This window comes from Artemia franciscana, chromosome 1 (genome assembly GCF_032884065.1).
Source record: "Artemia franciscana chromosome 1, ASM3288406v1, whole genome shotgun sequence".
Lineage (NCBI taxonomy): Eukaryota > Metazoa > Arthropoda > Branchiopoda > Anostraca > Artemiidae > Artemia > Artemia franciscana.
In genome coordinates, this window is record NC_088863.1 from 15,867,842 (window position 1) to 15,891,668 (window position 23,827).

The 23,827-nt window shown below is 34.6% G+C and overlaps 1 protein-coding gene across 2 annotated transcripts in view; it reads right to left on the reverse strand.

Moving 5' to 3' along the window:
* The window catches only part of LOC136026282 (myophilin-like), a 49,443-nt gene extending 25,989 nt beyond the window's left edge, over positions 1-23,454 (reverse strand). The window contains exon 1 of one of the 2 annotated variants that reach the window (XM_065702677.1): positions 23,333-23,454. In XM_065702677.1, coding sequence (XP_065558749.1) covers positions 23,333-23,392 — 60 coding nt within the window. In that variant the 5' untranslated portion in view covers positions 23,393-23,454. Of the gene's footprint in view, positions 1-10,659; positions 10,815-23,332 lie in introns of those variants that run through there. The other variant, XM_065702686.1, reaches the window with a different exon arrangement.
* Between the last annotated feature and the right edge of the window lie 373 nt (positions 23,455-23,827).

Sequence of the window (23,827 nt, forward strand, 5' to 3'; positions counted from 1 at the left end):
GCTGTTCCCTGCTCAACGTCCCGCTCTTTATGCTAAAGTTTGACTCTTTCTCTCAACTCTACTTTTTAAAACAGTAAAAAACTCCATAATAAGGCAAATTTCCTGAAGCCCGTAACTTTTGGTGAGTAAGACTAAATTTGATGAAACTTATAAATTTAAAATCAGAAAAAAACCCAATTGTTTTGATGCGTCTATTAGTATCAAAATTCCGTCTATTAGAGTTTCGTTTACTATTGAGCCGGGTCCCTCCTTACTACAGTTTGTTACCACGAACTTTCTGATTCTCTACATTACAGACAAAATTTGCTCCACAAGATTAGGTAATATAAGGTCACTTCCTCTTAGGTTTTGCTTGTGTGAAAGGTTCTGCAGCTATCAAACAGTTCGTGGTAACGAACTGTTTAGGAGCGACCCGGCTAAATAGTAACCAAAACTTTGAAAAATGGAATTTTGATACCAATTACTACATGAAAAGAATCGCATTTAATTGCTGATTTTAGAACTTTTAAATAAATATCAAAAGAATTATCTAGAAATACTTAAAGAAATTTTCAACTAATTTCGGAGGTTCGAGAAATGTTGTCGCAGCGCCATTTATTTTGAACTGTGTTTCTAATTGAGCGGATTTTCTTAAAAATTAGCCACATGGTAAAGATGAATTCTATAATTGTTTAGTTCATTCAGGTTTTTTGCAATGTGTTAATATTTGTGATTTGGTAAAATTTATAATATTTAGTTTACCTATTGTTGCTAAAAAGAGGGATATATTAACAGGATAAGCTTGTTTTGGTTTTACTTGGTTGTTTTACATTTGCTGTTTTTTTTTTGTTTTTTTTTCTTCTTTCATAGGCATGTATTTTGGGGGTGATACCTGACAAGGGGATGCCATGGATATTCTGTGGTAGCCACAGCACTGTGCTGGGTAGAGAATTTAAAGTGGCGAAACCCTATATAGGCCAGTGTATTCTCCTGATGTGCCCTTGTGCTCCTATCTACAAAAATGTGGAATTTTGTATTTTTTGCCAGAAGGCAGATCACGGAGGCGTGTTTATTTGTTTGTTTGTTGTTTTTTTCCCCAGGGGTGATCGTACCGACCAAGTGGTCCTAGAATGTTGCATAAGGGCTCATTCTAATGGAAATGAAAAGTTCTAGTGCCCTTTTTAAGTGACCAAAAAAATTGGAGGGCACTTAGGCCCCCTCCCACGCTAACTATTTTCCCGAAGTCAACGGATCAAAATTCTGAGATAGCCATTTTGTTCAGCGTAGTTGAAAAACCTTATAACTATGTCTTTGGGGACGACTTACTCCCCCACAGTCCCCGTGGGAGGGGCTACAGGTTACAAACTTTGACCAGTGCTTGCATATAGTAATGGTTATTTGGAAGTGTACAGACGTTTTCAGGGGGATTTTTTGGTTGAGGGAGCGGTTGAGAAGAGGGGGATATGTTGGGAGAACTTTCCATCGAGGAATATGTCACGGGGGAAGAAAATTTCCATGAAGGGAGCGAAGGATTTTCTAGCATTTTTAAAAAAAAACAATGAAAAAATAAATATGAAAAAGTTTTTTCTACTGGAAGTAAGGAGCAGCATTAAAACTTAAAACGAACAGAAATTATTACGCATATGAGGGGCTCACCTCCTCTTAATACATCGCTCTTTACGCTAAAGTATTTTTAGTAATTTCAACTATTTATCCTACGGCTTTTGTGATTCAGGGGTCATTCTTAATGAATTGGGACAAAATTTAAGCTTTAGTGTAAAGAGCGAGGTACTGACGAGGGGGTGAAACCCCTCATATATGTAATAAAAACATGAGAATAAAAAAGTTCGTTACGTAAGCTAATTAATCAGTTATGTATATCTTTTACTAATAAAAACACTCGTAAAAAATTAAAAGTTCTAGTTGCCTTTTTAATAAACCAAAAGATCGGAGGGCAATTAGGCTTCCTCCCCCGCTCCTTTTTTCTCAAAATCATTTGATCAAAACTATGAGAAAGCCATTTAGCAAAAAAAAAAAATATGAAATTTTGTTTTAATTATTCCTCTGCGGAAAGGCAAAATCAAAACATGCATTGATTCAAAAACGTTCAGAAAGTAAATTTAAAAAAAAAACAAGTTTTTTTAACGGAAAGTAAGGAGCGACATTAAAACTTAAAACGAACAGAAATTACTTCGTATATGAAAGGGGCTGCTTCCTCATCTACGCCCCGATCTTTACTACTGTTTTAAAAAGAAGAGTTGAGAGAAAGAGTCAAACTTTAGCGTAAAGAGCGGGGCGTTGATGAGGAAGCAGCCCCTTTCATATACGAAGTAGTTTCTGTTCGTTTTAAGTTTTAATGTTGCTCCTTACTTTCAGTTAAAAAAAACTTGTTTTTTTATATTTAATAGTGTGAAAGAACCATTATAGAACCATGTAGTACAGAAAGTCAAACAGTTCGCGGTAACGAACTGTAGTAAAGAGTGACAGCTCTTTAAGGGGCTATCCCCTCCTTAACGCCCTGCTCTTTACGCTAAAGTTTTTTATTGCTTTAAAAACTGAAGTTGTGAGAAAGAGTCAAACTTTAGCGTAAAGAGCGAGACGTCGAGGAAGGGACAGCCCCTTTCATATACGGGATAATTTCTGTTCGATTTAAGTTTTAATGTCGCTCCTTAATTTCAGTTAAAAAAATACTTTTTTTTCACTTAATCCAAAGAAAAGAACTTCGTGATATAATAATGACGTGGGGATGTATTGACCAAGTTTTCATGCTCAGAGTAGTTATTGGGAAGTCTGTAAATGATCAGAATTCTTTAGTCCTGAGTTTAATTAATCACGTACGAAGCAAAACCAAAAAAAAAAAAAAAAAAAAAAAGAAAAACAAATAGGCGAGAAAAACCAGAACAGTGTAGGCTCAGTGGAAAAATATGGAACGAAAATATGGGGATATTTCTAATGCACTATTTCTCTGATCCATCTAAACACTGTACGCTATGAGCTCCTATGGGACTTGTAGTCCTTCCACGGTTAAGTAGCTAGGAAAATAAAAAACACAACAGTCTTCCAGGTTGCCCAAATAATGGATCTGCAATATCTTTTCCGGTTCGGTTTTGGGTATCGCTTTTCCAGTTTGGGGTATCATGTTAAAATTTTCAGAAAACTTTTAGGGGCTCGGGGTTAAACGAATGTTGTTCCGTGTCCTATGATAGAGAGTATAGTCAAATCAAAATACACTATGTACATTCAGGTTATCAAAACCAAGAGAAGTTATTTTTTTTTTTAATTTCCAAAAAAGAAGTTTTTCAAATAAAAGCAAAAAGCCATATAAGACGAGACATAGCCTAAGACGAGCAGAAACAATTTCCTGTATTAATCCGAACTTAAAACGAACAGAAATTACTGCCAATGATAAACGAACAGAAACTGAAACAAATAATTACCCAAAACATCAAAATGACTGGTACTGCTGTAAATAGATAAATAAATCCAAAAACAAGCAGAAATTAAAATTAATTATCAAGTCATACTTAAAACGAACAGAAATTACTGCATACAGGAGTAGAGCTACTACTATCTAGTACTTCAAGAGATTATGGCACCATATGTGCTTCCTTGAAAACCAAATATATTTTAAATATTTTGTTTCAAAATTCAATTACTGAAAAATTAAAAAATTGCTGAAATCTCAAGAATTAATATTACTATATATAAAAAAATCACTTTATTTTCATAAATTCTTTCCAGTCGTCTCAGATATTATGATGTTTTTATTTTTATTCTTCGTCAAATTTTGACAAATTAAACCAGATTGTTCCAAAAATGGCGCTCTAGTCGTTTAGAGGATTTGAGACGGATGGAGTAAAACCCATTAAACACGATTAGCTGTGTAATCAGTGTTTTCAATTCTGCCAAATTTTCGAGAAATCTACCGAATTCCCAACCCGTCTTTCGGTAAAAGATACCAAAACTCACCGAGATTTTACAGTTTGTTGGAAGAGAGAAGTGGAAACATTGCTTGTAACACTTTTTTTTGGTTCTGTTGTTGTTGAATTTATGCCAAGTAAAAAACACACTGCATGAAATATGAGTTGTTTTCAGTAAAGAGCAAACTGAAGCCTTTAAAAGGTTTAAAGAGTATTAGTCCTTCTCCTATGTGTTGTAATTTCGGTTCGTTTTAGGTTTGACTTTTTTATTGGTTTTAATATCCACTCGCTTTACGATGTATTTATTCATCTACAGCAGTATGCATCATCTTAATGTTTGATGTGATTATTTATCTTAATTTCTGCTTTTCTTGGGCGTCAGGTATCCATTGATAGCAATTTTTGTTTGTCCTCAAGTTTGGATTATTATTTGACTATATTTGCTCATCTTAGGCTGACTTTATATCTGCTCGTCAATGGCTCAATATTTTTCTTTTAAAAATCTTCTTCTTTGAAAAAAGTTTTTTAAATTAAACTTTTAAAATATACGTGAAGTCTCTGTTTTATTTCGGCTATTTTTATGGTTTGGGCCCTTGAACCTAGAATCTCATGCGCAATGTCAACTTGTGGGAACACATTATGCTCTTTCAACCATTATGATTGATAGGAACGATTAAAATTTTATTACGATACCATGCGGGGTTGCGGGAATAACTTGAAACTATGGGGCATTTAGTGGGTGTCAGCTTCCTAAAATCGGTTTTCATAGGCTGATAAAGGGGAGGGGTGGGAGCCCCAGCTCCTTTTGATTTTTCTGGTTTTCTTATCTCGTTTTTTCTTTTATTTTACTTTTTTGAATAAATTTGTCAATTTGGTCAATTATTTGTGCCCTTGTCACATCCCCCCTAAAAAATTTGCTCTAGAACTGCCTTTGTCAGTTTTGGCCCTTAAAAAAGGCAGTAGAACTCCCAAGATTTACAATTTCCAGTTTCGTGAACAGACACTCTGTAGGGAGAGGCCAGAATGGTAATGGCAATTAATCGTTCGAGACATTGCCCTTTACTAAGTCAGCGGTATTACGGTAACATGTGATAATTTTATGTGTTTATGATGGATTCCAAATAGCGTGTTCATAGTCTTTTACCTCAACTTTGATGGGAGCGGCACAGTCTGTTGACTCTTACATCTTCTGATGTCATTGCGTGAATTAATTTGAATTTTTTTCTTTTGTGAAATGTCAAAACTATGACTTTCTTCAGTATAAAAATAATTGATGGACTGTCGATAAATATTCATCTACATCAAGTTTAATAATACTCTAAACTGCCTGTATATTCAACTACAAGGCTTAGGGCAGTAGTTTTATTTATTTTAGTTTTTCATTTTGATCTGTTCTACTTTACCCCTATGATTGCTTAAAAACTCTCGCCATACGGAATCACATAAGCAACAAAAAATGGAAGGAAATGAAAAAAAGTAAGAAAACATGCTTTTGTATCATTTTGCTGGGTTAGGCATGAAACAATTATTAGTTTAAAAATTGTATCTTGAGGACGGACATATATGCAGAAATTTACCGGACAAATGAGAGGGGGAAACACCAAACGCAGTATAGAAAATAAAGCAGAAACTCTAAGAGGAAATCTTGTAAAAATATTTGTTTTCTATTTCTTTCAATTTTACTGGCCACCACTACCGTTACTTAGTTTTTATCTTATTATCCAAGTTTTATCAATGTTTAGCAGTTCTGCCTGAATATTACAGCAGTGATAAGATCCCTCCCTTGTTGGGTTCTCTCCCAGCCCCCCCCAAAGAAAAATTAGTTGTATCCCTCCAAAACTAAAATTGTGTTTACATTCTTGGATACTTTCTCTTGTTTTACATTTTTAACACTCCGTAGGCTAGTTTTCTAGATATGCACATGAGAGCTTATTAGGAACTTTTTGGAGGAGGTGCACGCAAATTAGACAAAAAGTTAAAATCGCCGAAATTTCCAAAAATATACCAAAAAACAGGAAAAACCAAGTTCTTATAAAAGTGGGAGGGGGTATGGGGTTCCCCACCTAGGGCCGTAACCAGGATTTTCTTGGAAGGGGTCGTACAAAAAGATTTTTCCGGGTAGGCAGGAGTCACATAAAAAATCTAAAAAGTGCATAAAAAATTTGTTTGTATTCTTTTTTGTTACGTTTTTACGAGTCAGACAGACATTTCGAGGGGGGAACCCCTACCTCCCTGATAAGGCATTTCCACATGTTTTTGAAAAACCTCTGCAGGAAAAGTAGAAGAAAACAGTCTCGCTTTCATATTAGTACATGAGCCATAGTGTTTACTAATTTTGCAAAGTGTGTAGGGATTGCTCATTTGGTTGAGTATGGAAATCGTTTCTAAACACGCCTTAGAATGAATTTGGTCAAGTCGGCCTTTTAAAAACTTATTGAAGGAATGATGGGGAAAAGATTTGGTCAATGTTCGTTATAATCCTTGTTTTGAGAAAATATCCTTGTGATTGGATGATTTTTTTTTGTTTGTTGAGTTTTATCACATTTGATAAGTACTGTTATGCACCTTACAATAGCGGAGGGAGCTCTGCCTTTTGGATTTCCCTCCTCTCAAAATAAATTTCAAATCTTTTTAAATTTAAAATCCCAAAAAAGTTTGAAAGGTAATATTGACGAGATTGGCTTCTAAAAGGCTCACTGGTCGAATGACATTTCCCAAAGTTATTTTTACGAATTTTATGATTTATTCATTGGATTCTCCAGATTCAGGAAAGATCTTAGTTTCACTTTAAAATATTTCCTAAGAAGAATCAAGAACCTCTGTAAGTCCTTCTATCCTAAATAATGACGAAGACCACACTGCCTTTCCATAATACTGCCTTTCCATAAACTGCCTTCCAAGTTCACTGTCTTGGGAAAAAAGTCCTCATTATTCTCTCTTTTGTCCTTCTATCCTAACACTCATTAGTTCCAGAAATAACTCACAAGTTTTAACCTTGGCAGATTTCAGTAATTTTTTTGTTAATATAATAAAAATTTGATAAAAAATTGAAAGGCTTGGCAATAAGGTGGATATTTTGCCGATTCACGGTTTTGACTTTCTTCTACTTTTAGGAATCTAAACCGATGTGTCATATAATTATGGAATCAAAACACTGGCTTTGATTAGTGTTGCAATTGGTAAAATTGGTCACGGTAAAATTGGGTATTTTAACATAATTTTACGGCCCTAGTATTTTACGTATTTTGCCTGAATTTTGTGTATTTTACCAGTATCTTAAATATTTTACTGACATATTTTACGACGCCTTGCACTTTTCAGAGCACAAAAGCGCGAAGAGGTTTGCAGAAAAAGGACTGAATAGGATTTCGTTTCTTGTAAAGTTGTGTTCTCCGGTTTATAAGGCCGTCTGTCTGATTTAGGTCGCTTGTTAACAGAACGATAAAGTATATTATAGTACAGGTAATTATAATTTTAAAATGGTGAAATATTAGCTGAAGTAAAATTATATTAGTTCTGCGAGCTGCTAAAGACAGTAGTATTGACATATGACAGACAAGACAAAAAATGATAAATTAAATAACCGAGAAAAATGCGGGTAAGGTCAGCCAGCGGACAAAAAAGTAGCGAAAATAATAGAGGCAGATATTTCGGCAGGGACTTCCGCCCAGCCGTCTTCAATGCTCAAAAAAAGAAGGAAAACTAACCTTGTGATTTAGCTCTAATGACGCAGAAGAAGGACTGAATCAAACAAAAAAAAAAAAAAAAAAAAAAAAACAAGCCAGAATAAATGAAAGACTATTCACCAATTAGATTGGGCAAGACTATGTGCTAAGTGACTGACTTAGCTTGTTTATAAGATTTATATAAGGTTTTTATGGAATGGGTGGTCGCATAAACTTAAGGTGGGGCTCATTTAATTTGAAATTAGAAGTCATAACGTCCTTTTTAAGATTCAAAGGGAATCAAAAGCAACCAGCCCCCACCCAAACTCATCATTTCCCCAAAGACATCCCATCAAAATTCGGAGATGGTAATTTTGTTCATTATTGCTGAAGGGTCCGGAAATTATGTCTTTGAGGATGACACCACCGTCCCTCATAGCTTCAAGGGCAAAGATTGTTAGTTATGGCCTAAGGGAATATAAGGTTTTAATTGAATGGGTGGTCGTATATACTTCGTAGGGGACTCACTAGATTTTTAATCAAAATTTCTAATGCCTTTTTAAGAGTCAAAGTGATCGATGGGCAGCATCCTTTCCCCCCACATGTCGTGTTTTTCCTAAAACCATCCAATAGAAATTTTGAAATAGTCTTTTTATTCAAATTAGTCCAAAGATCATATAACAAGGCTTTTGGGGTTGATACAAACCAGCAAAGCCTGGGGACGAAGGCTATAAGTTATGCCGCGGGGGCATTTAGAGTTTTTATGGAAAGGATGATTGTTTAACTTTAGAAGACCCTCATTTGGTTGAAAACTGGAAGTTCTAGTTCCTAAATTCTTAAGAAAAAATCGAAAAGATTTAAACTATTTTTTCTATTTCCCTGAAAAGATAATGTCAATATAAAACAAACACAAGTTAATTAAAAAAAGCTTTTTCCACAAAATAAGTTTTTCAAAGAAAAGTAAAGAACTCTGTTAAACAAAAAAAGTGCGAAAATAGGATCAAAGCATCTATCAAACGTAAAATTACCACAAAACAACATCAACAAATAAATGAGACCAGAAACGAACAGAAATTACAAAGAATAAACGAGTAAAACTTAAAACGAGCGGAAATTAACATTTGAGTAGGGCTCAAAATTCCTTTGTCTTCTCAATGCTAGAACATAATTTGCATTTTACTGAATTTTTTTGATGTTTTGCTTTTATAACTTTAATAAATCAAATATTATTAACATTTAAGGAATATGTATCATCATATGTATATTAAAGTGACAATGCACATTCATGCTTTTCTTTTTCAACCAAGTGTAAATTATGTTTTGGCCTTGGGAACGCATATGGGTTCTGAGCCCTACTAATGTTAATTTCTGCCTGTTTTGAGTTTAACACGGTTATTTAACGTAATTTCAGTTCGTTTTGGGTTTCATTTATTTATTGATGCTGATTTGTGATAGTTACCCACGGAATATTCCCACTCCCAACGGATAATTCCTCCCTACTTTCCCCTTGGATAATTTCGTATTTTCATTAGAAGGGAAATTGAAATTTCTACTCTCCTGTTTAAGTCAGGGACAATCATATTGCATTACCTAAGGGAGAGACGATGGAGGGAGGGTGGAGGTAGAAACTGAAATATAACCCTTAGGGGTATCCAGGACTTTCGTTTTTTGTGGGGGGACGGTCTTCAGAACAGGCATGGTCACCTAAATCAGAATCTAACTTCGAAGGAGAGGACCTAGATTTGCAAGCAAATCCTGTTGAAGACAGTCTTAATGACTATGAAAGTGACTGAATGTTCCGCCATTATGACCCATTGCTTAGTTAATCAAAGTGTTACAAACCTATTTTTAACTTGTATTCGGAACTTTTATAAATAAATAAATCAAAAATAACATGTATATAATATGAGGAACGTGGCTGAATACGATTATTTAAATATGCAAGGCAGTTAGGGTAACAAGGCTGTTAAACGTAAAAAAATGAGTATTACGAGTATTGTATTACGAGTAAAAATGAGTATTATATTCTTAAATAATGGTAAATTTGATTGGATTTTTTTTTTTTTTACAAAATTGACGATCGAAATCAGGCACTGTCCAATTACTGAGGTATTACCCTAGGCACAAGATTACCAAAGGGATAAACTAGACAGCTAATTAAATATATGAAATTCTAGGTGAAGGGACATTTTTTGGTGGTGAAGGTGAAGGGATCTTTTTTTAAGCCCAGGAAAATCAGAATCATTAAAAAATTTCAGTAAAAGGTGTAAGTGATGTTTTAAAGGATATGCTAAACTGGTCTTATAGCTAAAGGTAAACTCTAAAGCACCAATTTTGTTCCGCATTTCCCCCGGAGTAGCATATTTTACCTTCTTTTTTTTTACCAATCTTACCTTATCTGACCAATTTTACTCGTCTTGTAGGTAAAGGGCGAGTCTAAAACACGAATTTTATTCTGTATTTCCTAAGGAGTAGTTTAGTTTACCTTCTTTTTTTTTTACCAATCCTACCTTATTCTACCGATTTCGCCTTATTTTACCAATTTTATTTATCGAGTTTTTATTTTACGGTAATTTTACAACAATATCTTTGATGGACCCAATTTGATAACATAAGACCAGCTACCTCTTTGATTTTTATTTTTGTAAATTTTATTTTTATAGAAATTTTTATGAGGTGTGTTATTCCCTCATACATGCTACTGCTACTACCACAAGCAACTAGATCCAGCACCAATCTGCTTAAGGCCGACAAAGCTACACAAGATCCCCCCAGTATACTCAAAGATTTACTCTTTAGTTCCTCCCATGTCTGATTTCCCTTAAATTCTTCCTTATAACCTCACCCCATCCCTCAAGAGACGACTTATTTTCCGTTTGGTCTGAGATTGATGGCCAAAAACGACAATCGTTCACAATGTAGGGCTAAATTATTCTCTTTATTCATATTCTATTTATTTCTGATTTCTGCCATGCAATATCCCTATTTTTTTCGAATGAAGACAACGTTCTTTCATGTATAATGATTTGATTTTATCTCGTACTATTTGTATTTTGAACTAATAATTGCCAAAAATCAAGTTTGCATATGGTTACCTTTCTTTGTGCCTCGGCAGCAAATCCAGATTTGGTAGCTCTTACGTTAGCCATAATTTTTGATTGTGTTCCAGTAAAATTTCTAACTATACTAAATAGTCACCAAAATTTTCTCCGATACCAATAGTCATTAAACGACTCTTATCTGCGATTTGCTGGGAGTGACGCCAACGGCAACAGATAAGATTTTGAGTCTCAGTTGTTCGTTTTTTTTTTAAATAGAAATTAGAGTTGATTTCAACTAAATAGAAATTGTTTAAGCATAATGTAATACGATTATTGATTGTATGATTTGCTTTAGGTTTTTTTCTTGAATTAGCCTTTGTTAAAAGCAGCACGTACTCAAAACCTTTGGAAGGCCAGCGCAGTCTTAGGAATTAACGTTTTGGCTTGTAACGTCTTCTGCACATGACTTTTGAAAGTAGGGCTAAAAAATTTTATCATTATGCTTTTTATCATTATAACAGCTTAGACGAAATCAGACTGTTCATGATAACGAAAATTAGGCGAAAAGTGATCCGTCCGAATAGCAGCCTATACTCTGAAAAAAAAGAGGTTTGATAACAGTATATACATGAATAATCTAATTTTCATGCCGATTCAAAAGATTAAAACTTGTTAAATTTAGATTTCCAATCAAAAGCAACAGAAAAATAGTGTTTTATGCCGTCTTGAAGAGCACAAAAACAATTCTGCCTGAATAGGCTTCAAGTAAAATTCTGAAATGATCATAATTCCGCTTGGTATCAAGTTTATTCTTTAGGATACAAATTTATAGCTAAATTGATTAGCTATTTGGGAACTAAGGCATCAATTACTGTGCCATAGGGTGCTATCCTCTTGTTGTAGAAAAATTCTAAGTGTGTGGGAGCACAAAAATTACATTCAAGTGAAATTCAAGTGAAAATTACATTACATTACATAGAAGAAGGAGGGTTTGTGGATACATTATTAGAGTTTCTTATTGAAGCAGTCGCCTTTAAAAGCAAGACACTAGTAGCTTTGAACTTACTTGATATTTCATTCATCACCTACTATGACTAAAATTACTAATAACTCACTGCAGCACCTGAGGCCAACACAGGTACGGACGCTCCTACTCCATCCCAATCTGTTCAAAGTCTCCCTCTTTACATCCTCCCAGGAAGTTTCAGTTGCTTTTAAATCTTTCCTTATGATTTCTTCCCATCCCAACCGCGGACGACCTGCTTTCCGTTTAGTCATAGTTGGTATGCCGCAAAGGATAATTTTCGGAAATCTGTCATCCTTCATCAACATAACGTGCCCTAATCATCTTAACCTTTCTTTCATTATAGTCATAGAAAGCGGGATTGAACCATAGTTTTCGCAAAGCATACTGTTTGAAATACGGTCAGTCCAGAACTATCCGTCGGCGATTACTCTGGAACACATTTAGCAAATCTTCATTCATGTTTTCAGAGCACCCATGCTTCAGAACCATATTTGACCGCTGTCATCACTGTAGCTTCCAATATTCTAATCTTGGTTTACAGACTTATCTTCCTACTCTTCCAAGCTTAACTGCGAAAAAACACCCTCAGCTTTGGCTATTCTACTTTTAACATCTTCACTGCTCCCACCGTCTTTACAAATTATACTATCAAGGTAAGTGAAGTTGTCTACCTGATAAATATTTATGTTGCTCAAGATCACCTTTTCATCTTCAATTATTCCTAATCTTAGCGACTTAGTCTTTTTAGCGACTCTCCTTTGCAACTTAAACTTAGTAATTAATTTTCAAACATGTAATTGATTTCTAGCACCCTAATTTGCAAAACATCTAAAATTTCATTCATTTTGCTCAAAACTTTTATCTCGGATGCTTGAACCTGTCCCTGACAAGTATTGTTAATGGTGTGCATTTTCAGGAATGACCATCATTCTTATACGGATTAAATAAAAAAGCAAGTTTTTTTTTTAACTGTAAATAGGGAGCCGCATTAAAACTTAAATGAACATAAATTATTCCGTTAATGAAAGGGGTTGTCCCCTCCTCAACGCCTCGCTCTTTACGCTATAGTTTGACTCTTTGTCAAAGTTCTACTTTTTAAAACAATAGAAAACTTTAGTTTAAAGAGTGAGACGTTGAGGAAGGGACAACTCCTTTCATATAAGGAATAGTTTCTGTTCGTTTCAAGTTTTATTGTCGCTCCTTACTTGCAGTTAATAAACTTGTTTTTTTTTATTTAATTACTGAACGTTTTTGAATTAGTGCATGTTTTGATTTTGGCTCACCGCACATGAATAATTAAAACGAAATTTGTATATTAATTTTTTTTTTTGCTAAATGGCTTTCTCATAGTTTTGATCAGACGATTTTGATAAAAAAGATGTGGGAGAGGAGGCCTAATTGCCCTCCAATTTTTGGCTACTTAAAAATGCAACTATAACTTTTTATTTTTTTTACGAACGTTTTTATTTGTAATAAAGATACGTAACTTACAAATTAACTTACGTAAAGAGCTTCTATATTTGTACATTTTTTATTACGTATATGAGGGGTTTCGCCCCCTCGTCAATACCTCGCTCTTTACACTAAAGCTTGAATTTCGAATCAATTCCTTAGGAATAACCCCTGGATCACAAAGGCCGTAGAATAAATAGTTGAAATAACTAAAAATACTTTAGCGTAAAGAGTAAGGTGCTGTTGAGGAGATGAACACCCTTATATACGTAGTATTCTCTGTTTTTTTGTAAGTTTCAATGCTGCCCCTTACTTCCAGTTGAAAAAAACTTTTTTAAATTTATTTTCTCATTTTTTTGAAACAATGCTAGAAAATCCTGCGCCCCCTTCATTTAAATTACCTTCCCTCATTCCTCCAGGGAAAGATTCCTCCCACATAAACCCTTCTCCCCATCTATCCCACCCCAAGGCGAAAAAGTCCCCCCCGAAAACGTCTGTACACTTCCCAATAACCGTTGCTATATGTAAACAATTGTCAAAGTTTGTAACTTGCAACCCCTCCCCTTGGGACTGTGGGGGATTAAGTCGTCTCCAAAGACATAGTTATTAGGCTTTTTGACCATGCTGAACAAAATCGATATCTCAAAATTTTGATTCAGTGACTTTGGGAAAAAGATGAGCGTGGGAAGGGGTCTAGTTGCCCGCCAATTTTTTCGGTCAGTTAAGAAGCGCACTAGAACTTTTAATTTCTGTTAGAATGAGCCCTCCCACGGCATTCTAGGACCACTGGGTCGATGCGTTCACCCCCGGGGAAAAAAACACACAAATAAACACGCATCCCTGATCTGTCTTCTGGCAAAAAATACAAAATTCGACATTTCTGTATATAAGCTTGAAACCTATACAGAAGGGTTCTTTGATACACTGAATTTGATGGTGTGATTTTTGTTAAGATTCTATGACTTTCAGGGGGTATTTCCCCTTACTTTCTAAAATAAGGCAAATTTTTCTCAGGCTCATAACTTTTAATAGACGTGATTAAATTTGATGAAACTTATATATTTAAAATCAGCATTAAAATTCAATTCTTTTGATGTAACTATTGGTTTAAAAATTTCGTTTTTTGGAGTTTCGGTTACTACTGAGCCGGGTCGCTCCTCACGTTCGTTACCACGAATTGTTTGAAATTAAATTTGAACATGAGAAATTAGGGCTGATTCTGGTAGGGTGGCAACCAACCTTGGATATAAGAAGGTCAGATTTGAAAAATCTGACAGAAATGGGTGAAAAAAGACTACAAGTAAGAAGTCACAACTGCTAATATTTATATACTATAGCAAAAGTCAGCAAACTTTTTAATGGGGCGGAAAAGGCTGCTTAATATTTCAATGCTTATTTTCAAGGACTATATTTAAAAAAGTATTGTAAGAGATGCCCTAGATGAATGAGACGAGCATTCAGATGATTACGAATTGAATCTCTAGCCTTCATTCATTTGGAAGAAGATAGGTAAATTTAGGATGAAAATGTTAGTTTCATACTTGTATTCACAATCCTTACGATAAAAGGAAATTAAATTTTCGTCCAAAGAGTGGGAATTTTCTTCTGTTTAGAAAGATTCGTTTTATTTATAATGACAAAAGCCCATATCTGAGCACTTTACTTGGAGTATTGTTACACAAAAGCTAAAAACGTCTGTTTGAGGTAAGGGTAGACAAAATCAAACTTAAAATGATTCTACATTTGGTATTACGAAGAGAATTTAAATAAAATATGAACATTTTCAAACCAATGTTTGATTAAATTTAGTGAAGTAAATTCACGAGTTTGTGGGGGAAGGGGGAACAAAATTTAATTTTCAATTTTAGATGGGTGAAGTTGTCATAATTTTCAACTTATTCAATCTGAATACCAAAAAAATATATTTTGAATGAAAATACCCCCAAAAATTTTTTATTTCAGACCCCAAGGGGGTAGAGGCGAAAACCCTTGGGGGTATAGCCCCCTCCATCTCCAATGGAAACAACTGGTAGGGACACACAGGCTAAATTATCTGGACTCCTGTTAATCTATAGTGTTGCAAGTTTGGAAATAAAGAGGTTTGGTAGTCCCCCTCATACCCAAGATGACATAAATTTATTTGAATCTTAACAAATCCTTTTCTTTTACCTCAAAAACCTTGTTTTTCATTTAATGTAAGTAGGACTTAGTTTAATGACTAGATGTTCGTGGGAAAATCCAAGTAAAGGTGACACTGTAGACATGGTTTTGTACAGTTTCGATCTAAAAAAATGGGATTATAGGAAGAAGTTTAAGCAATTCATGCTATGCTTATTATGGCACTTGTTATCTACCAAGTGACATATAGCGATCACAAATTCTGTCGGTCTGTCTGTTGGTCCCGGTTTTGCTAGTTTGGGCACTTTCAGATAAACTAGGACGATGAAATTTGGCCAGACACATGGACCAGACCAGACGAAATTAGAAATTGCCTGTTTCTCGATTTGACCATCTGGGGGAGTAGGGGGACGGTTAATTCGGAAACATTAGAAAAAATGAGGTATTTTTAACTTACGAACGGGTGATCGGATCTTAAAGAAATTTGATATTTGGAAGGAAACCGTGTCTCAGAGCTTTTATTTTAAATTTTGACCAGATCTGGTGACGTTGGGGGGAGCTGGAGGGGGAAACATAAAATCTTGGAAAATACTTAGAGTGGAGGGATCTTAGAGTGGATTTAAATGCTTAGAGTGGAGTAATTCGGAAAAAATGAGGTATTTTTAACTTACAAACGGGTTATCAGATCTTAGGGCAATTTGATATTTAGAAGTACCCTGTGCTTCAGAGCTCTTATTTTAAATCTCGACCAAATCCGGTGACATTGGGAGAATTGGAGAGGGAAACCAGAAATCTTCGAAAACGTGAAAATTGAGGTATCTTTATCTTACGAATGGGTAATCGGATCTTAATGAAACTTTATATATAGAAAGATCTTACGTCTCAGATGCCCCATTTTCAATTCGAATAGGATCCGGGGACACAGGGGGTTGGAGGAGGAAAACAGAAATCTTGGAAACAGGAAATCTTGGAAAACGTTTATAGATTTTTGACTGACATAATTGGAACAAATCCATTCTCTTTGAGGGAGCTGGGGGAAGTTAATTTGAAAAAATTTGAAAAATTGAGGTATTTTTAACTTAAGAATAGGTGACCGGATCTAAATGAAATTTGATATTTAGTAGGAACTTATTTCTCACAGCTTTTATTTCGAATTCCGACCAGATCTGTTGACATTGGAGGGATTGGAGGGGGAAACTGGAAATCATGGAAAACGCTTAGAGTGGGGAGACCGGGAAGAAACTTGGTGGGTAGAATAATAAAATGTCGTAGATACGTGATTGACATAACCGGACTGGATCTTCTCTCTTTGGGGGAGTTAGGGGGTGGGGTTCAGTGCTTTGGAGAGTTTGGTGCTTCTGGACGTGCTATAACGATGAAAATTGGTAGGCATGTCAGGGAGCTGCACAAATTGACTTGATAAAGTCGTTTTCCCCGATTCGACCATCTGGGGGGCTGAAAGGAGAGGAAAAGTTAGAAAAAATGAGGCATTTTTAACATACGAATGGGGGATCGGATCTTAATGAATTTTGATATCTAGAAGGACCCTGTGACTCAGAGCTCTTATTTTAAATCCCGACCGGCATTAAGCATCTGATTTTCCTTTTAAATCAATCTATTGATTCTTGGAATGTTGCTAGAGCTCAGGCCATATAAGCTCTTAGTTCTTTTTTTCAAACAGTTCGTGGTAACGAACTATAGTAAGGAGCGACCCGGCTCAATAGTAACCTAAACTCTAAAAAACAGAATTTCGTTGCTAAGAGACACATCAAAAGAATTGGATTTTTATGCTGATTTTAAATATACAAGTATCATCAAATTTAGTCTTCGTCATAAAAATTTACAAGCCTAAAAACATTTGCCTTATTTTGGAAAATGGGGGGAAACACCCCCTAAAAGTCATAAAATCTTAATTAGTCATTAGTCATAGAAAATCACACAATCGCATTCAGAGTATCAGAAAACCCTACTGTAAAAGTTTCAAGCTCCTATCTACAAAAATGTGGAACTTCGTATTTTTTGTCAGAAGACCAATCACCGGTGCGTGTTTATTTGTTTTTTTTTTTCCCCAGGGGTGATCGTATTGTCCGAGTGGTCCTAGAATGTTGCAAGAGGAAACATTCTAACGGGAATGAAAAGTTCTAGTTCCCTTTTTAGGTGACCAAAAAATTGGAGGGCACCTAGGCCCCCTCCTACGCTCATTTTTTCCCAAAGTCAACGGATCAAAATTTTGAGATAGCCATTTTGTTCAGCATAGTCGAAAACCATAATAACTATGTCTTTGGGATGACTTACTCCCCTACAGTTACAAACTTTGACCAGTGTTTACATACAGTAATGGTTATTGGGAAGTGTACAGACGTTTTTCAGGGGTAATATTTTGGTTTGGGGGGAGAGTTGTGGAGAGGGGGCTATGCGGGAGGATCTTTCCTTGGAAGAATAGGTCATCGGGGAAGAGAAATTCAATGAAGTGGGCGCAGGATTTTCTAGCATTATTATAAAAAAACAATGAAAAAATAAATATGACAAAGTTTTTTCAACTGAAAGTAAGGAGCTTCATTAAAACTTAAAACGAATAGAGATTATTACGCTTATGAGGGGTTCATCTCCTCCTAAATACCTCGCTCTTTACGCTAAAGTATTTTTAGTAATTTCAACTATTTATTTTACAGCCTTTCTGATTCAAGGGTCATTCTTAAAGAGTTGGGACAATATTTAAGCTTTAGTGTAAAGAGTGAGGTATTAACAATGGGACAAACCCCCTCATATAAATAATAAAGATATAAGAATATGAAAGTTCGTTACGTAGGTTAATTCTTAAGTTATGTATATTTTTACTAATAAAAACGTTGGTTAAAAATTAAAAGTAGACAACCTCCCCCACCAGCTAGACCACCTCCCCCACCCCTTTTTTCTCAAAATCATCTGATCAAAACTAAGAGGAAGGCATTTAGCCAAAAAAGAATTAGTATGACAATTTAATTTCAATAATTTACGTGCGGAGAGCCAAAATCAAACATGCATTAATTCAAAAACGTTCAGAAATTAAATAAAAAAAAACTAGTTTTTTTTAATTGAAAGTAATTGGTAACATTAAAACTTAAAACGAACAGTAATTACTCCGTGTATGAAAGGGGCTGTTCACTTCTCAACGCCCCGCTCTTTACGCTAAAGTTTTTTACTGTTTAATAAAGTAGAATTGAGAGAAAGAGTCAAACTTTACCGTAAAGAGCGGGGCGTTGAGAAGGGACCAGCCCCCTCCATACACGTAGTAGTTTCTGCTCGTTTTAAGTTTTAATGTTACTCCTTACTTTCAGTTAAAAAAAGTAGTTTTTTTTATTTAATTATAGTAAAGGTGCATTTGATAAATTATTAGGTGGATAGATAGTTTTGTCACCATAGCTTAAATAAAACTGATCAATTTGTTAGTGCTTATGTGTTATTTATTATGAGTGTTTTAGTGCTATGTATTATCAAGCTATCAAAAGCTGTCTGTTATATTTTCATGAGCTACTTTGAGTAATATGAGCTATTCATTGGAGTTCTTTTTTTTAGAACCTCAATTTTGTAGTTTTCAGTTTTCTTTTCGTTGATTTTGTATAATTCTCCGTGTTCATTTTTATATTTATTAAGGGAATAATTTATTACTATTATTTGGTATAAGATTTTGCATACCAATACTCTAAAAAAGTTAACTGATAAATTTTATTGTAGGGCTTCTACAACTAATTCATAATTTCTTGACTGATAGATTTTTCTGCCCTGCAAAGGCCGCTACACTTGAATTGGAAACTTTCGCCTCCAATGTAGTATATTATCTCAATTTCTTTGATCCGTTAATATTAATAATATAATTGAGCTACGTGTTGCTATTGATTCAAAATTTCAAGCTTATGCTGACTATTTTTTGGTATTCTTCGTAGCGTGTTGACCAACGCAATATATCACAATTGGTACACTGGGTTTGGGAGTTCCCTCATTACCTGGGTGCTGATTTTTTTTTGTAAATAGAGTGACCTTGTATTTCTTAAAAAAATTAAACCATCTTCTTATCATAGTAGAAACATTTCGAAAGTAGCAAAAAGTCATATACTCTCCATTAAAGTTTTTTGACACACATCAAACTAGACCTCTCTTCATGACTTCTTTCGCTCACGCGCAATGACAATTTTAGGTGCATTACCATGAGATCATTGTAGACCAATTGCTCTGACGCAGACGGTTTTTCCGTTTCCGTGCGCTTTGATCTGTGTCATTTATGAAGAAACTTGTTGCTAATGTATATATATATATATATATACCTTACTCCTTACTCAGCCCAATATGTGACTGATCACAGCCACCTAAAATACTTCCTACATAGAACTGGATTAATTAACACCCTAATCTGCTCGTATCGTGGTGTTGAAAATTGTTTTCAGGTCCTCTTTGAATGTGCTAATAATTTTTTCTTTGCTCAGTTTTTATACAATACATTCAACTTCTATTCACTTGGTGTTTCTAAATTTATTCGGTCCTTAGTAGTTGAATCTCTCATTGATAGGGTCCGAATGGATCAATGTTATTGGTTGATACCTAAAGTGACATGCTTATTATTCAGTTCGTAGCCCTTTGGTTTGTTTGTTTTTTCTTCTTCGTCTTTAACTTATTCGTAGTTTTGTCTTTTTATCACTTGTCATGTTTATTCCTCGTTTCTTTTTGTGTCAGTTTACATTTATCGTAGTTTATGGGCGTAATTTGCTATGGGGCAGGAGGATCAACTACCCCTCCCAAAACTCAGTGTGCCCTTCGGACCCCAGTTTGCTCCCTCATTTGAAATTTAGTTTCTTCCAGAATCGTGTCAAAACTAAGATAGACCTGCATAATTTAAGTATTAACAGAAACAGATCATTTTTTAGTACATATTTAACTTTGTGGTACTGTAAGTTACTTTTATATTCTTCTATAAATTACCTTTTGCAGTACTTTTAAAATACTAAATAGTACCTTTATAGTATCAAACCGCTTAATTTTTTAGTTTTTACTTTCTTTTCACTTGATTTGAGAAAATTGGCTCCAACTTTGCCCCCCCAAACATCATTTTGGCAAAATTACACCCCTGCGTAGTTGTAGACGTGACATACCGGGTATATGGTTCAGCCACTAATAAAGTACGTATCTATGTATTGTACTCTCTGTATGTGATAATAACAAGTTTTAACACAGAAAATATTGAAAAAGTGGTAACGCAAGCATTGACATGCTTTTCTGACTGGCCCACAAATAACTAAATTGCCTTTGATACGAATAAAACCGGAACAGTGTTATTTAATACCCAGTATACATTTTCTCTAATCAACCTATCGTTTGGTGGTATTCCAAATAGCATATCATTTGGTGGTATTATCAAAACTCAAAATAGGACCAAAAGCTTGAGGATTATTTAGAAAGAAAACTTTTTAGTCTCCTAATATTGGGTATAGAGTGCCGCCATTGGATGTTCTGGCCTCTAACACCTGAGGAAAAATTTTGAGTAAATACCTTGTTTGGTTTACTCACGAATAGATGCTTACCCCCCCCTCTCTGTCTGCAAAAAAAATCAAGCCAAATTTTAAGAAAATTTTCATTTATTTAAGAAAATTTATTTAGATGTAATTTTTGCTACTTTATATGGGAAAACATACGAAAAAAAAAATCGGAATAAATTTTGCTTAAACTTACTGCTAATCACACCCTCTACTTTATTTTGATAAAAATAAAATTAAAAAATCATCATAAATGTTAGATTATTTATCTGAAATTTTGCGCCCCTAACATATATGAGCCCGGGACAAGTGCCCCCTCTGTCTCCCAAAACCGCTTCTGCTTACCGTCTCTTTAGCGTTGTCAGATCGAAATCGGGTCTCAAATTGTTTTCTTTAAGACTACTGCATAAAACTGTTATTGAAAATACTCTTTTGTATGCTTCGCCTGACTAACTTTGATTTTTGCGAAAGTGAGGTTAGTTGTTGATTCGATATATATATATATATATATATATATATATATATATATATATATATATATATATATATATATATATATATATATATATATATATATATATATATATGTATATATATATATATATATATATATATATATATATATATATATATATATATATATATATATATATATATATATATATATATATATATATATATATACTAGGGTAATAATAAAATAATAACGTAATAATTAAGGTAATTAAATAAGTTAATAAATAATGAATTATAGGTAATAAGTAAAAAATAAGGTAATTAAGGTGATAAGGAAGGATTTAAATCAAGAAGTAACTTAAGAATCTCGTTAGTGTGATTCTTTACTTTGTCTATGCTAACGTGTGGACCGGTAATTGCTGATTTCAATACGGATCAGGAGTTAGGAAGGGTTTTGTCCCATCCCCGTTTATATGGATTATTTTTAAGGAACTTGTCCTAAGATAAGAAACAAAGGTTATAGGAAGCATTGAATAAAATGGGAAGATGAAACTCTTACAGAATTAAAATATGCAGACAATTTGAGCGTCTTAGATGAAATGTAAAAAATGAATAAATGTTTGGAGATTTTGAGAGTTAAAGAGTGCAAGAATTGGTTTGAAAATTAATGTTAGTAAGACTAATTCACTAAGACTAGGAATAAAAGAAGGTAAAGAGGTGTAAGCGGCTGATGCAGCGAAGACGTGAACAGTAGGATAGCAAAGATCAATAATGTTTTTTAATGGCGAAAAAAGTTTGGAAGAATAAAAGGATAAGTGTCCTAAATAAGATTAGAATGCTTGAAACTACAGTAATGATAGTAGTCAAGTTTTTTCACATGCAAAACAAGTCTTGAAAAATAAGAAGATAAGTCTGCAAAATAAGATTAGAATGTTAGAAGCTACGGTAAAGCCATTAGTCATGAATGGTGATGAAAGGTGGGAGTTCCGAAAGGCAGAGGAAGATTGGTTAAATGTTTCCCAGAGTTTCAGGTACTGCTTTGACTGAACGTATGTCGAACATCAAGCTCTGTAAAAAATACAGGTCTAATCCATCTTCTCTGGCTGTAATGAAAGAAAGGTTGAGATAGCTAGGGCAAGTTTTACTACGGATGAAGATCACGGACTATCAAGAGGATTGTGCTTTTACGGCCATCCATCTGGGGCCGAACAAAAGCAGGTCGTATTTGAATAGAATGAAAGGGGCAATAAAAAAGGATTTAAAGAAAATCAACACTTTTTTGGAGTGATAAAGAGTGAAGCTTTGAATAGATTTTGGCAGATGAGGAGTATAGGCAGCTGTGTCGGTCTGAGGCGGCTTGCAGCTACAGATTGTTCCGTACTTGTTTATTATACAATACACATTCGAGATTTGAAGTTTGGTGAATTCTATTGAAATACAACAAAATATAATGAAAATACAATTGCTTAGTAACAAAGTTATGAAAACTACCACAAAAGATCATGGAAGGAGGGTCACCCACAGCGCATTATATTAAATACGTAACCTAACTTAGCCAAAATACCAACTAAATATTAAATTAAACTACAGCTATAATGTATTTTCCAACCAAGCCGAAGCTATATGTCTGGTATGAAGAAGCTGTTTGACCAGTTTCGCGATACAAGTTCTCGAGTGTATTGTATATTAGACAAGTACAGAGAGCTCTTAGTAGTAGTAGTAGTAGTAGGCCTAATAGGCAGAGAAATTAAAAGATTAGGGATAAACTAAAATGCTATTTCAGAAACACTATTCTATTCATGCTACAGTGCTCAAGGGCAGTCTCTGTAAAAGTTCTTTAAACTTTTTTTTATAGAACATACCCCTTTTTCTTTTGAAAGGGAAATTTATTGTATACACCCCTCCTCAAAATTCTAGGTTCCACCAAGGGATATACGCAGCGGGATACCTAGGGGCAAGGGTCTCTCAAAATCCCGAATTTTCCCGATTCCTAGACAGTTCTCATTTGGATTATGGTTAAAATCCAATTTATTATTAGGCCCCCTCCACCAAAAAATGCCTGTGTACAGCCCAGGCATTAATAGCCTAGTATTAGGCTATTAATTAAGTATTAGACTTTGATGACCTTGTAATTGGAGTCTATTTTGGGCTACTTTAACTTATGCCTCACCTTTCTTTGTGCTTCTGCGGCAAATCCAGACTTATTTGCTCTTTCTGATGCCATGCTCATAACTTTTGTTAGACAATGTCTCTAAGGATACTGCACATCGACCTCCATAAGTTTTGGCTTAACTGCCAGTGTTGTTTGACAAAAAAAAAATACTTATCAGGAATTGGCTAGAAGTGACGTAACTATGAGAGCATAGGGTAATTTGCATGTATGCATAAAAACAACCTGAAATTAAGATGAGCCCTCGCGGGTAAAAATGACAGCATAAAAGCTCATAAGCGGTTGAAAGAGATGATTTATATCATCACAAGATATAATTTTATTTTGCTATTCTTCTGCCGCAGTTTTATAATACTAGAGGCATAGTTAGTTTCGGTCTAACCATGGAATTAGTAAAAATTAGTCAGTTTTCTCAGGGGAAAAACGTTAGGCGGAAGAAACAAGTCAACAAGTTTATGTGACATAGTTGACCTTGAGTGAGGATTCTAGATGCCG